General features: G+C 42.8%; 1 protein-coding gene across 4 annotated transcripts in view; it reads left to right on the top strand.

The window, feature by feature from the left end:
• XRN1 (5'-3' exoribonuclease 1) overlaps positions 1-15158 on the top strand; it is a 79861-nt gene that overhangs the window by 17370 nt on the left and 47333 nt on the right. For all 4 annotated transcript variants that reach the window (XM_060242294.1, XM_060242297.1, XM_060242295.1 and 1 more), the window contains exons 9-15: positions 714-781; positions 2337-2465; positions 3490-3559; positions 4225-4330; positions 4787-4876; positions 5595-5751; positions 11120-11239. In XM_060242294.1, coding sequence (XP_060098277.1) covers positions 714-781; positions 2337-2465; positions 3490-3559; positions 4225-4330; positions 4787-4876; positions 5595-5751; positions 11120-11239 — 740 coding nt within the window. The remainder of the gene's footprint in view (positions 1-713; positions 782-2336; positions 2466-3489; positions 3560-4224; positions 4331-4786; positions 4877-5594; positions 5752-11119; positions 11240-15158) is intronic.

Below are 15158 nucleotides of genomic sequence, written 5' to 3'. Positions count from 1 at the left end.
GGACCCCAGCCCAAGAGAGATCTGGCTGTCCTCAACCAGGGCCGGCATTTTTAGCGCCCTGGACTCAACCTGGTAGAGCTCTCTGCTGAGTAACATCCATGCACTGAGGGACCTGATGCAGGGCCTGTAAGGTGGAGATGTTCTGCCAGGCATTTAGATGAGGACAGTGTCCATCTGGCTGGCACTCTTCGCTCCTCCCCCTCCCCCCGGCAAGGCAGTAGCATTTCTGGAAAATTTTTGACCGCCATCTGTCTTAATTGTTCTTTGAATTTTATTGTAATTTTTAATCTTTTCATCTCATATGATAGGTTTGTTTTAATGGGTTGTTGTACACAGCCCTGAACCCTGTTGTAGGGAATAGTTGGTATAAAAAATTAATATAATAAATAAATAATGAATTTCCTTTTACAATTAATTGGATCCAGCCCTGTGTGAATATCTGTAGAAATATTACTAATCACTACAACAGGGTAGCACAGTGGTTAAAGAGTCAGGATAAAACTGAGGTTCAAATCCTACTGTACTGTGAATATCATTGGGTTACTTTGAGCTGGACAGTATTTCTCAGCCAAATTTACTTTGTATAGTTGATGTGAAGATAAAATTAAGTGATGGGGCATAAGATGGAAGAGAACTGTAAGTTATTTCAGTTTTACTGCCACCTTAAGAAAGGGTAGAATAAAAATAAAATAAGACTTTTTTTTCTTAAATAGGTTATATTAATGAAAGTGGGCATCTCAACTTACAGCGTTTTGAAAAATATCTTACAAAATTGTCAGATGTAAGTATGTTTTGTGTGTACTATGCATAGCTTTAGTCTTGTATGATACAGTGCCCATTCAGCTTTTGTCCTCCTATGTGTGTTCAGCTTGCAGGTTCTTTCTAAGGTCCTGTGAATTTTAACTTTCATTTTGAAAAGTAGATTTGTACCTATTATGAAGGTAGAGGTGATTGACAACTTGAGGTGGTGTGATAGGGGGTTTGAAGGCTGTCTTACATATTTAGAATTAGCAGGTTCACTGCAGGTGCCTGCAGCATATTCTGAATGTGAAGTTTCACTCTGTAGCCTTAACTGTCCCTGACTTCCAAAAATGTAATTTGTAACGTGATGTAGAAACAACCCCAACCCCCCGCCCCCCTGCACTATATATGCATCTAGTTTATCGGGGTGGCGGTGGTCTGCATTACATGTTACAAGTTACATACAAATACTGTGCTTTTTAACATGTGAAGTTAGGCTTCAGTTACAAATCTGATTTTCTTGTGCTAGAACTTTCCTTTTGTCTCAGTCAAGCTACTTACTCCTTTTAACAGTCCTTTTTAAAAAAGACTTATTTCTTCAAAGTTTTCCTTAGATTACCATTTTACAGCAGTTACTCTTGTACTTTCTGTTGATCAGCGGTTTGTTATACAGTTGCCTTAGGGGAAACAACTTGTTCAACAAACTTACTACTTCTAACTTCATTTTTGTGGAACTAAGCAGTCTTTTAAAATGGTTACAACAAACTGCACATATTGAAGTATTATGTAAAAGATTCTGCTCTTTCACTTACCTAGGTGAAATTTTGCATGTGATACATCTGTTTTTAAGCACAAATCTAGGCATTAGGTGACCTGTCTATTGACCAATGGAATCCTTCCCCAACTCACATGCTGGGGGCAAACCTGGAATGGCAAACCAGTGAACCCATGTGGGCACAAGCCTCTGTGTAGTTCCCTTGCTAAATGGGAGTGGAGCCAGGCTACAGCCTTCAAGCTGGGAAGGCCACCACAGGGCTCAACTCCCATGACCCCTTAAGCAGTCTCCACCCAGGAGAGGCGGGCACACAATTACAGCCTCCCTCCAGTGGACCCAGCCTAATGCCTGAAACCCTAAAGCTGTAATAGAATTAAAGCAACAAGGAACATCATGCCAAACTGAGGGAAGGATGTCCAAATTGGAGTGAACCCTAGCAGCATGGCCTGATGAAGGAGAAGAGTAGACCAGAATGGTCATTGTGCTCCTCGATCTGCTCCAACCCCTCCCTTAGGCCAATCCAGACAGCCAGTGATTGGCTGCTTTGCCAGAAAGGCTGCCATGTTCCCACCCAGATGACGCCTAGCTTCCATGGCAAGGCCCTTGCACTCAGCCACAGCAGAAGACAGGACAGCCTTTTCTGCAGCCCAGTCACTTTTCCTACAACCTTAAAGTGACCACAAGTAAGTCTGGCTGCTATTTGTGTAATCTAATTTAGTTGTCTTTTCATAATCCCTTACAATGGTTGTGGCATGTCTTGCACATTCTTTATTTCGGCAAATGTTTGATATAATTTAATTTTTTTCTTCTTTGTTAACAGTTTGATCGTGAACATTTCAGTGAAATCTTTGTAGATCTCAAGTGGTTTGAAAGCAAAGTGGGCAATAAATACCTGAACGAAGCTGCTGGAATCGCAGCTGAAGAATCAAAAAAGCAAAAGAAACACAAGGTTAACAGTTTAAATGTCTTTAATCATTGTATAGGGGAAAATCACTTAGTAGAGACTTAAAAATACAAAATTAGTTTTTAGTGCTTAGTGCTTAGTGCAGATGTCTTTACAATATTTAATAGACCCATTGAATGTGATCAATGAAGTATATTTATATGGCAATATGTTGAAGAGGAAAATATGTCACGACTATCATAGGGAGGTTGGCTTGAACTTTGACCTGAGGGAGGCGCAGTGCATCATGTGCATCACTGCTTAGTGGAGGCTGGAAAAACAAATGAGAGGGAGACAAAGTATTCCTACTATTCATAGGACAGAGATTGCTAAGGCTTTCTGATGTGCATAGAAATTACTGGGGTAGGGTTGACCATGGCTGAGAATAACTAGCAGTGCAATCCTAAACAAAGTTATGCTCTTTTGTCCATTAACATCAGTGGGTTTATAATGGTGTAACACTGTTTAGGATTGTGTTGTAGATTTTCTCTTGTCTAAGGAGGCTACCTTTGCATTGCTTCCCCTTTTCTCTCATCTTCACAGGAGGTGGGTCTGACAGAAGGAGGTACATCTCTCAAGTATGAGTGATGCTTGCTGAGTTGTCTCTTAAATTTACAATAAATATAATGCATAACAGAAGCAGAAAATAACAATTATGCTAATAATCTCCTGCCTCTTTATTCCACCATCATTTAATATTTCATAAATTTCAAAAGCACAAAATTGTTTGGGACAGCATTGTATAGTTTTTATTTTAAGCACACATAAATCTTTGCAGAATTTGTTTCTACTATGTGTGCTTTGAATTGTGATCCAAGTGATCTAAATGGTAATATACATAAAGAACATTTCTTTAAAACCTGATATATTAAGGTTTTCCTGAATGTTTGTTAAAATAAAACTTTGCATAAACAGATAATCCTTGATTTTTACTATTGAAATTTTAGCTTTGTACTGTATTGATATTATGTGAGTATTGCTTTGTTATGAGTTGTAATTGTGTGAAAAGTATGAACTGTAATTTTAACAGGCTCAGGAAAACGCTATGTTCTTGGCTGCTTTAGAGAAAACTGACAATGGGGTTGTAGCAGCTTCTAAAAGTAAGTCCAGATTATTGTGCAGTGCTTATGCTGTTTAAATTTGTCTAAATAAAATATCTGGGGGAATCTGAAGGAGATGGGGAGACCTCCCTTTTTAAGTGAAGAACATTTAAAATCCTAAGGGTTTTTAAAAACCCTAAGTTAGTAAATACTTGCCATTTTGCTCACCTTTGAGAGTGCAGTGACTGGCAAATTGCTTTAACATGTTAGTTAAGTTGTGTGATTTGGATCAAAGAGGAATAAAATATATTTGATGAGACTTGACCTGATATGCATGGGAGATTTGCCCTGGAGAACAGTCAATCAGGAATTCAAGGAGGATGTGTTGAATAGAGAGAGAAACTTCTCAGCTCAATATATTCACAAGTGACCCTCTAGTTAGTAATGTGGCATTGATCATTAATCTGCAAGCAGGCACCCTAAAAGGTTGGTTTGGATCCAATAATGCCCTTCCAGCAGGACTTCTTCCTGGGGAAAGACATGAAGGATAGGAGTCATTGGATCGAATCCACCATGGATTTGCTTCCATCTCCCTCTAACTACTTTCTTACAGAGGCAAATTGTTACTTGTACCAACTTTAAAGTTTCTGTACTGGAAACAGTTTGAAAACTAAACAACAAATCATTGTTGAGCATATTTTAAAGTTTTCTTTTTTTAATTTTAGCTGTGTTAGAGGATGAGACAGAAGATGATGATTTGTTTGAGACCGAATTTCGGCAGTACAAAAGAACTTACTATATGACAAAGATGGGTGTAGAAGTAGTTTCAGAGTAAGTATTAATATTAAAATGTCTTTGATGTAAGAACACCAGTAGGACTTTCGTGACATGATATCCAAATAAAGTTGCCCCTTTCAGTAATTTTCCTGGTAGATGGGAATGTTATTGTTGGAAAGTTTTTTATTTAAAAATTGGTTTTGCGAGTGTGTGCCTGCATGCCTGAAAGTCTGGCAACCCCTAGTGGGACATTCAGAGAGGTGGCTTGCTCTCTGAATCCTGCCCCTGGTATTCCTTGGAGATGTCCCATCCAAATACTTGCCAGAGTCAGCTTACCTGGGCTATCCAAGTCAGGGCAAGTTTTAAATAACATTTTTTTCTTACCCGAGGACATAATTCATCAGTGGACTTCTAATGTTGGAGTTACTTTCTAAAACGTCTACTTAATTAGATATAAGTATATACAAGAGAAAGTATAATACAGAAGCTGTATTTTTGTTTCTTTTAAAGTGATTTTCTGGCTGATCAGGCAGAGTGTTACATCCAGGCAATACAGTGGATATTGCATTACTACTACCATGGGGTTCAGTCATGGAGCTGGTAAGATATGATTACAAATGAGGGGTCTGAGATAAAGCTTGGGACCAAATATATTTTCGATCATAATTTTTCTCACTACTGGGACCTGTCTACCTTCAGGACCACCTTCCCCCATAAGTACCCCCAGAGAGCACTACTTTCAGGGTCTCAAAATTGCCTTAAGATCCCTGGACCGAAAGACGCTCGATTGTCCAGCACTAGAGCCAGAACGTTCTTTGTAATAGCCCCCACTTTGTGGAATGCCCTCCCCAAAAACATCAGGGCCCTGCGAGATCTGCCGCAGTTCTGCAGGGCCTGTAAGACTGAATTATTCAAACTTGCCTTCAATGGTTAGGGGATGGTGGCTATTACCTTACAATACCGACAATCTCACTAAATATAATTGAAATTAGAAACTTGCCATCTTCAACTTTTAATATGTATGGAAATGTTTTATTATATATTTTATTTTTAAAATGATATGTTGTTAATTGCTAATGTTTTTAAACTGTTGTTAGCCACCCTGAGCCTGTCAGGGGAGGGCAAGATATAAATTTGATAAATTAATTAATTAATTAAGCAAAACACAACTGCTTGAACTTCTCTTTACCCAACCCTGACTAGTGTAACCATCTTTCAGAATAATCATGCCTGAACATATCTGTACTGTTATTACAGTTGTTTTTTCTGTACTTGCATATAACTGTGTTTTAAAAAGATATTGTCTTCTTCCATACAGGTACTATCCCCACCATTATGCACCTTTCCTATCAGATATCCACAATATCAGTAAACTGAGGATTCAGTTTGATTTAGCGAAACCGTTCATGCCATTTGAACAGCTTCTTGCGGTACTTCCAGCAGCTAGTAAAGATCTGTTACCTAAATGCTACCAGGTAGGCTGTAATATTTTAAGAGATGTGTCATTAAGTCCAGTTAATGCTGCTGCTCTTTTATGGTGCTTGTGCAGGATTTTGCTGTTGTCCATTTTATTTTCTTCATATGGGATAGATCCCCCTCACACGATTAAAAACACTGTCTTGTTTTTCAGTTCTTTCCTACTAATTGTAGGTGATTATAATTAGTCCAAACTTCAACCCCCAGAATATTGACTGAAGTGGCTTACATGAAATATATGGTAACTGGATGATATCTGCCATCTGGAGAGCGGTTGTAATTCTGAGTGATCACCAGCCCTTACCTGGAGATCACACCTCTTATCTTTTTTTTTATCTTCAAAAGTCTAATAAAAATACTTCCACAATTTATGATTTTATATTCAGTTTTTTACTGATAGCAAAAATTCTCAAATAAGTCCAAATTTGCACATGTATGCAACACAATTTTAAGTACCACAATCAGCTTACAGGCATAACTGGTCTATACTCCTGTTTCGCAATAATGCTTTATCCAAGCTACAGTTTGAACCACTAATTTGCTTTTATTTATTTATTTATTTATTTAAGATTTATACCCCGCCCTTCCCACAAGTGGCTCAGGGCGGCTTCCAATAGTAGATCCATCAAAATTACACATATAAAGGGATCCATATTTAAAACAGATATTCCTCACACTTCTATATTACTCTTATTCAGTTCACTCCAACCTTTGTTTTGGAGTATCCTCTGCATACATTGTGCAGATCCAGACTTATATGAGAATTTTGGTACCAGTAAAAAACTTTGAATATAAAATCATAAGTTGTGGAAGTATTTTTGATTGGACTTTTGAAGATAAAAAATAGATAAGAGGCATACTATACATAGAGCTGTTGCTCTTTCCTTGTCTCCTGTCCATGTGACTTTTTTCTGTTGCTTGCCTGGCAACAATGGATCCCCAGAAGTAAATTACTGGTTGGCTTCTGCTAAACAGTAGCAAGCAGCCAGGCCTAGGGTAGCTAACCTCTAGGTGGAGCCTGAAGATCTGGTATTACAACTGAACTCCAGACAACGGATCTCTCTCCTCTTGGAGAAAATAACTGCTTTGGAGGGTGGACTCTGGCATTATATTCAGCTGAGGCATTTCCCCTCCCCAAACCCTGCCCTCCTCAAACTCCACCACAAAATCTGCCACCTACCTGGAATTGCGAAAAACCAGCCTCAGTTATGGAAGTATTAAGTTTATCAAAACTATTTAGGCACAAGTGCAATAAATCACCTGGAAACCAAATGTCCTTTCAATTCAAGACGGAAGTTCATGGTCTTTATAGTAGAGGTCCAGGAGAGAAGTTGGCAAAGCTGTGAATGAAGAGTTCAACGCACCAGAGGTTTCTTTCAACACATGCCGTGGTGAGGACAGTTAGCAACACAGCACAAGAACGCAACAGGGCAGCGCATATTGCCCTGTTTCACAAAAGGCTTTTACAAGCTGCAAGAGAACAGTAAAAAATCACCAGCAGTTTCAAACACAAAATTGTTATGGATTGCTTAAGCAATCATACATACCTTCAAAATTCATTCAATCATTTACATGAGGCACAAAGCTCAAATATTCTGCAGAGTACAAATGGCAACATGTAGCAATACATCACATACTGGTATACATACAGACAGGTGTTTGTAATTACTCTAAATCCTTAAAGCAACAACATAATGACCACAGTAATCCAATAAATAGTATATTCAAAACTGTTGATTCAAAGAAAACAAGAAAGATCCCAATTGAGTCCATTCGGTGTCAGGGAATTTAATTTAAAAATCCAGCACATTTCCTGTTTAAGTAATCACTCTGCATATCTGTTTAACCCTGCAGTCGTAATGGAAACTTATCTGTCACAAAAATTTTTAAGTCATTGGGATCATGTTTTAATTGGCGAAAATGTTTTGTGAGAGGAGCTTCAGAAACCAAATTTTTAACATGTGATTTGTGTTTCAAGACGCATGTTCTAACCATGGATCTAGTATTCCCACAGCAAGGACACAAAATGACATAAATACAACCTTTGGTAGAACAGGTTGTGATAGCATTTAGAATAAATTTAAAACCTGACACAGGATGAACAGATTCTTTTGGGCCTCCTCCACTTGCCTTTTACTGACGGAGAGACCCAAGGTTGGTTGCCTAGCAGCATTGACTAGCTGTTTGCCAGTGACTTAATCCTCATCTGTCCTGGGGCTAGCAGTGGGAAGGAGAAGAGTCAGCCAGTGCCATGCAAGTGTACTTGAGTGATGTTTAGTGGACCAGTGGTTGATGCAGTGCACACCATAGGACTTTTATATATATAAAATAAGATGGTGGGCAACATTCCTGGCTTCCAGCTGGATTCTAAACTAGGGATGGGCGCAAACTTCACCATGAACCTAATTTCCTCATGGATTTGGCTGGTTCATGCCCATTCCTTCCCGCTACCCTCTACATGGTTTTTGGTGAGAAGTGAGAGGGATTATTGGAATGGCTTGAATCCATTTCAGTGATTCCTTTTGCGGTCCCCCCTCCCCTGCTTCCAGGCTTGCAAAAAATGTTCCCTTTAAATGGATTTGCAAGTAGGCAACACATAAGAGTGAAGTCCAAGTGGCAAGTTTACTCACTTCCAGGTAAACTTGCTGCTTGGTTCCCTTTAAATGGCTTCTGAGAGAAGGTGTCACGCACAAGTGAAGTCCAAGTGGTGAGCTCACCCAGAAATGAGTGAACTTGCTGCTTGGGCTTCACTCCTATGTGATGCCTGCTCTCAAAAGCCTTTTATTTTATTAGATGTATGTCCTGCCCTCCTCACCAAAGCAGGCTCAGGGCAGCTCACAGGCCAGTTGGCAATATAAAAACTTGAATAATAAAATAGAAGCATATAATAACATAAAGCAATAAAACATGAAAATTACAGTTGGTGCTATTTTACAGTTATATAGATAGATAAAGCCAATGTCATCGTCTATTTCTGCTTCTCCTCCTCCTCCTCCTGGAACAATCCCTTTAAATTGGAAATTTTGAAAATGTAGCACCGAATACAATCATATGAAATTGTTGGTTTTAATTAGATGGTTTTAAGGGAATATTAAGGAAATTGTATAATGTTGTAGATTATTGTTTTATTATGTAATCTTTGTATTTTTTATAACATTGTGAGCCGCCCTGAGCCTGCTTTGGCAGGGAGGGTGGGGTATAAATTACGTATTTTTCGGACTATAAGGCGCTCCGGTCCATAGGACGCACCTTCCTCCTGGAAGGCGATCCACTGCCTCCGCCTCCGATCCCAGCGCTTCCCCCGTGCCTGCCTGCCTGGCTCCACCTTCTTCCAACAAGCCAGGCACATGGGAACAGAGGAACATGCTTTTTCCGCGCCTGCGTGCCTGGCTGGGAGACAAGCAGCGAGATCGCTCCCTGCGAAGTGCTGGGTTTGCGGTGGGGGCGGAGGGAGCGATCTCGCCCTTGTCTGCCAGCCATGCACGCAGGCACAGAAAAAGCATGTTCCTCTGTTCCTATCTGCCTGGCTTCAGCTGCTGCTTATAGCAGCCCCTGCTATAAGCAGCAGCTGAAACCATGCAGATAGGAACAGAGGAAGCCCACCCCCCTCCGCAAACGCAGCGCTTCGCGAAGCGCTGGGTTTGCGGAGGGGGGGGGGTTGATTCCTCTGTCCTGGCTTCAGCTGCTGCTTATAGCAGACGCTGGGATCCCAGCCTCTGTTATAAGCAGCCGCTGAAGCCACGCAGATAGGAACAGAAAAAGCCCCCCCCTCCGCAAACGCAGCGCTTCCCGAAGCGCTGGGTTTGCGGAGGGGGGGTGATTCCTCTGTCCTGGCTTCAGCTGCTGCTTATAGCAAGGGCTGGGATCCCAGCCCCTGCTATAAGCAGCAGCTGAAGCCACTCAGATAGGAACAGAGAAAGCCCCCCCCTCCGCAAACGCAGCGCTTCCCGAAGCGCTGGGTTTGCGGGGGGGGGGGGGTGATTCCTCTGTCCTGGCTTCAGCTGCTGCTTATAGCAGGGGCTGGGATCGGAGGCTTGGCTGGCTCCAATCCCAGCCCTTGCTATCAGCAGCAGCTGAAGCCAGGCAGATAGGAACAGAGGAAGCCCCCCCCCCTCCGCAAACGCAGCGCTTCCCGAAGTGCTGGGTTTGCGGGGGGGGGGGGTGATTCCTCTGTCCTGGCTTCAGCTGCTGCTTATAGCAGGGGCTGGGATTGGAGGCTTGGCTGGCTCCAATCCCAGCCCTTGCTATCAGCAGCAGCTGAAGCCAGGCAGATAGGAACAGAGGAAGCCTCCCCCCTCCGCAAACGCAGCGCTTCGCGAAGCGCTGGGTTTGCAGAGGGGGGGGGTGATTCCTCTGTGCTTGGCTTCAGCTTCTGCTGATAGCAAGGGCTGGGATCGGAGGCTCCGATCCCAGCCCTTGCTATCAGCAGCAGCTGAAGCCAGGCAGTCAGGAAGAGAGGAAGCACCCGCCCCCTCTGCATACCCAGCACTTCGCAAGCACTGGCTGTGGAGCAGGTGGCGTGCTTTCTCCCTGCCTGTTTGCATGGCTTCAGCTCTGATGCTTAAAGCAAGCGCTGGTATCGGAGGGCGGAGGGAGCGATCCTGGCGCTTGCTGTAGCGTCAGAGCTGGAGCCAGGCAGGCAGGCGCGGGAAGCGCCGGACTGAGGCAGCGGATCCCCCCCCAGGAAGGTATGTATGGTACCTTCGCTCCATAAGACGCACACACTTTTCCCCCCACTTTTTTGGGGGGGGGGTGCGTCTTATGGTGCGAAAAATACGGTAAATGTTGTTGTTGTTGTTGTTGTTGTTGTTATTATTATTAAATGACTTTTGCAAGCTCTTCTACTCCTCTTCTATTCTGTTGGCCTTGGGAAACTGCCACCAGAAAAAAGGTGCAAGGGATGATCACGAACATCACAAAACGAACTGGTTTGTTAACCAGAGAGGCTTGTGAAGATTTTTGGTTCATGTAACCCCACAAACTGGGTTGAATTTCAGTTTTCCTGGTTCATGCCCATCCTTTTTCTAGACCCTAATCAAAGTGCTCGTTTTTATAGTTTTGTTTAATGTGTTTGTGTATTCATTTGTTTTTATTTTTAAAATCATGGGGAGGAGGAGTAGACTTTAACAGTTTTATAATGTAGTTTTATTCTGTATGTTTTAAATTGTAAGCCACCTTGGTCCCCTTGTAAGAGCATAAGTTATATAAATAAATACTAAAATAAAATAAATACAATATGCTTGTAAATGGATGTATCTATAATTAAAGAGTAATAATATTGTGTTCCAACCTGACTGTTGAAGACTTAAATGTGCATTGCTTTAGAATACAGTAGTTAGTCTGAATTGTGTCTTTTGTATTCCCTAGCATTTGATGACCAGTGAAGAGTCTCCCATTGTTGAATATTACCCAACAGAATTTAAAACAGATCTAAATGAAAAGCAACAAGAATGGGAAGCTGTAGTTTTAATCCCATTTATTAATGAGGTAACATTTTTATCACATTTTAAAGTATACTTTGACAGTGGTAAACAGTTCACATTGTAAATTGTATTTGGTGTATTCAAAATATTTTCTGATTTTTAAATTCTTGCTGCATAGAAATTTGTATTCATTATCGGTAAAGTTTATACCCTACTGAGGAATTAGTTATCATATGTATATGACATGTCATGCCATCCTTGGAAGTCTTTGTGGATCTTCAGAGATCTAGGTGAAATGCTTACTCCACCCCCACCCTCGATGCGCGTAGAGAGACCCAGAGGGTGATGCTTAGCGACGCAAAAATGAAGGCTGTACACATTAATTGAAGTGGTCTCTCCGACACTCGTATACTCTTCCTGGTCGATGGAACTGCCCTTGATTTGGATTCTTTACATACATTGCAATCTAAAAAGGCATTGCATTTGTCAACCTTCACTCCCTCTAGTATTTCCAGAGTTTTGTTTATTGTATTGTAGCTGGCGTGGCCCAGCCTTCTATGCAGCCTGTGGATGCACCTGCTGTGGGGCTGTCTATTCCACACAGTATGAGCTTTTCCCACATTTTGCATGAGCTCATACACATTGGCTCTTAGAGTGCCTTTAGCCAGCTGTTTACCCTGTTTCAAAATTACACAGCCCTGCTTATCAAATACTACGGTAAACCCAGCTTTTGCCAGAACAGAGACACTTAACAAGTTAGTTTCTAGCTCGGGCACACATAGCACATTTTCAAACCTGTGTTTAAGTCCAGGAAAATAGACTGCACCTTGGCAAAGAACACTAGCTTGCCTCCCATCAGCCAAGCTGACAGTCTTCTGCTCAGCTGGCTTGCAGTCTTCCAGCTCTTCTTCACAGCAGCAGAATATCTGAGTAGCCCCAGAATCCACAACCCAAGGCTGACTCTGCAGTCCCGGACCAGTTCTTACTAGAGTCACCTGGGGAGTCCTTGAAGATTGCTGCTGGCTCTCTCTCTGCTGCTGGGGACAAAATCTTTGTAAATGTCTGAGCTGATTACACAAATAGCAGCGCCTCCTCCGCACCTGCAAGGCTTTTTCCTCCTCGGCTTGCCAGCTGGAACCAGCCCCGACAGACCTCGGCTTCTCTTCTCCCTTGGCTCGAGTCTGCTCTCTCTTGCTTTCCAGCTGCCTCTGCTCTTCAGCCAGGAGTTTGCCGGTCACATAAGGCAAAGTTAGCTTGTCAGCATCCTGCCCTTCAAATGCTAACACCAGCATGTCATATCTCTCGTCCAGAGAGCTCAATAAGATGTACACCTTATCTTCGTCAGCCACGGCCTTCCCTCTTGCTTCAAGGTCTTGGAAACAATTAGACATACCGTCGAGGTGGTCCCTCATCGACTCCCCGGCCAGCATACGTTTCCTGTAGAGCCTCCTCCATAGGGATATCAGCGTGCCAGCTGACTTTTGCACATACACAGCCTTGAGAGCTTCCCAAGCCTCCTATGCTTTCTGGTGCCCACGAACATGCACCAGCTGGTCGTCTGCAACACTTAGGATGATGTTGGCTAGAGCTTTTTGATCCTTGATGGCCTCTGCTGCTGTGGGATTAGCTGGAGGAGCTGACACACAGTCCCAAAGCCCCTCTTTCTTCAGGAAATGCTCTAACCTCAGCGACTAGGTGTTGTAGTTGGTAGTGGTGAGCTTATCCACCAGCACTGTAGCTGCTGCTGTAGCCATCCTGCTCAGACTCCTTTCAGCCACTGCTGGTCTCACCTCCTAGGCAGCCTCTGGAGCACGTCAGCGTCCTTCCTCTACCACCTCTCTCTCAGGTCTTCTGCTTCTAGGCGCAGCGGAAGCGTGCTGGGCCCATAACCCTGTCGATGCACGTAGAGAGACCCAGAGGGTGATGCTTAGCGACGCAAAAATGAAGGCTGTACACAGTAGCTGTAAAACCACTATATACATTTATTTACACCAACTCACTCTCCTGACTGACAATATGCTCCGCTGCACTCCAACTCCATAAACCCACAATCACCACTGTTGCTCTGTACATTTATACATGGGACAGCCAATCAGCAACTTGCTGTGTCATGCTGACTCTGCTTGGCTGATACAATCCTTCTGGCAGCCAGCCACCAGCTGTCAAGTAGATCATCTACTGCCTCTAGATCTACTTTCTGTTTTGCAGTACATGCTATAAGCTGTCTGTTTACACACCCCCACCCCCATTACTAGCTAGTGAAAGGAGAGGAATAATGTCCAAATAGGGAAGTTTAGTCATGTTAAGTTTAAACATACTAAGATAGTTTAAGCATGTTTGGGAGAATCTCCTAGTTCTTTCTTGGTGAGAGGGGCAAAATAAAAAAAATTGGGTGAGGAGTGTGTTTTGAGGCACACTCCTAGTCATTTCCAAGGGGAAGGAAACATTTGATTGGACGTGCAGACACGGCTAATTAAAGCTGCACCTTAACGTTTGTTTAATTTGATTTATACCCCGCTCTCCCCGCTGAGGTGGGCTCAGGGCAGCTTAAATACACTTGGAGCAAGTGAGGATATAAACATCCTGTTTTGATGATGATTTGAGACTGGGAGCAGGTGCTCTCCTCATATTGCATACAGCTCTCCTCAATAGGATGGGCATCTGACAGTAATGCTGATTCTGTGAACTTAGGCAGATCATGGAAGGGAGAGCAGGAAGGGCTGCATCAGTGCTTAGTTCTTCTGTCCCTTTCTTACTTGCCTAGGGAAATGCTAATCACTTTGGGATCAGGCAGCAATTTTTCTCCTGGCCAGTTTGGCCAGGAATCCTGGAAGTTTTACCACATCTTGTTACAGATCTCTCCCAGTGGCTCAAAGATCATAACTGTTGAGTCTGCTGTGGCCTTTACTAAGAGATTGATCATTTTGAAATTAGTGGATCTTAATTTTGAATAAAATTTATTTCTATTTCAAACAGTGCCTGATAGGGTTGCCAAGTCCAATTCAAGAAATATCTGGGGGCTTTGGGGGTGGAGCCAGGAGACTTTGGGGGTGGAGCCAGGAGACATTGGGGTGGAGCCAGGAACAAGGGTGTGACGAGCATAATTGAACTCCAAGGGAGTTCTGACCATCACATTTAAAGGGACAGCACACCTTTTTAAATGCCTTTCTTCCATAGGAAATAATGAAGGATAGGGGCACCATCTTTTGGGGTTCATAGAATTGGACCCCCTGGTCCAATCATTTTGAAACTTGGGGGGTATTTTGGGGAGAGGCACTAGATGCTATACTAAAAATTTGGTGCCTCTACCTCAAAATATAGCCCCCCAGAGCCCCCAATACCCACGGATCAATTCCCCATTTTTCCCTATGGAAATCATTCTCCATAGGGAATAATAGAGTGCCCAGTAGACATTTCCCTCCCCCACACACACTTTCTAAAATGGGGGGAGGGCCTCCAAACCAGGGAATCCCCTGCCCCCACCTGGGGATTGGCAACCCTAAGTCACAGCATTCCATGGTGCTAGTTTCTAGAGTATCTGCCCCCTCTTTCAACACTCCCTCTTGGTGGCCCAGTGGTGGCTTACAAAAGCAAAGAGACAAAAAAAGAGGGGATGTTTGGGTTCACTGGCCAGGGTATTGTGCAAAGCTCAAATGCTAGCAAAACATTTAAGAACAGAATTTAGGGGCAAACTTATGGCCTTCTCTGTTTCTCTCCATCTTTCATTCTCTTGGACTGACAACAATAACACTCCATTCCCAGTCAAAACCTGACATTTCTGGCTCTTAAGGGGGGGGGGGGGAACCCTCTGCAAAACCTTTTAAGTTCTTCTTTTTTTAAAAAAAAAGTAAAGAGAGACCGAAGAAATGAGAAATACTTCCTACTTTACAGGTTACTTTTAAAACACGGGCTGAAGGTTGGTGAATAGACTCTCAGTATTCGCCCTGGATATAAAAAAAAATATACACAGTAATACCCCCCCA

This window comes from Heteronotia binoei, chromosome 6, assembly GCF_032191835.1.
Source record: "Heteronotia binoei isolate CCM8104 ecotype False Entrance Well chromosome 6, APGP_CSIRO_Hbin_v1, whole genome shotgun sequence".
Classification (NCBI taxonomy): Eukaryota; Metazoa; Chordata; class Lepidosauria; order Squamata; family Gekkonidae; genus Heteronotia; species Heteronotia binoei.
This window is presented reverse-complemented; position numbering and strand designations above follow the sequence as displayed.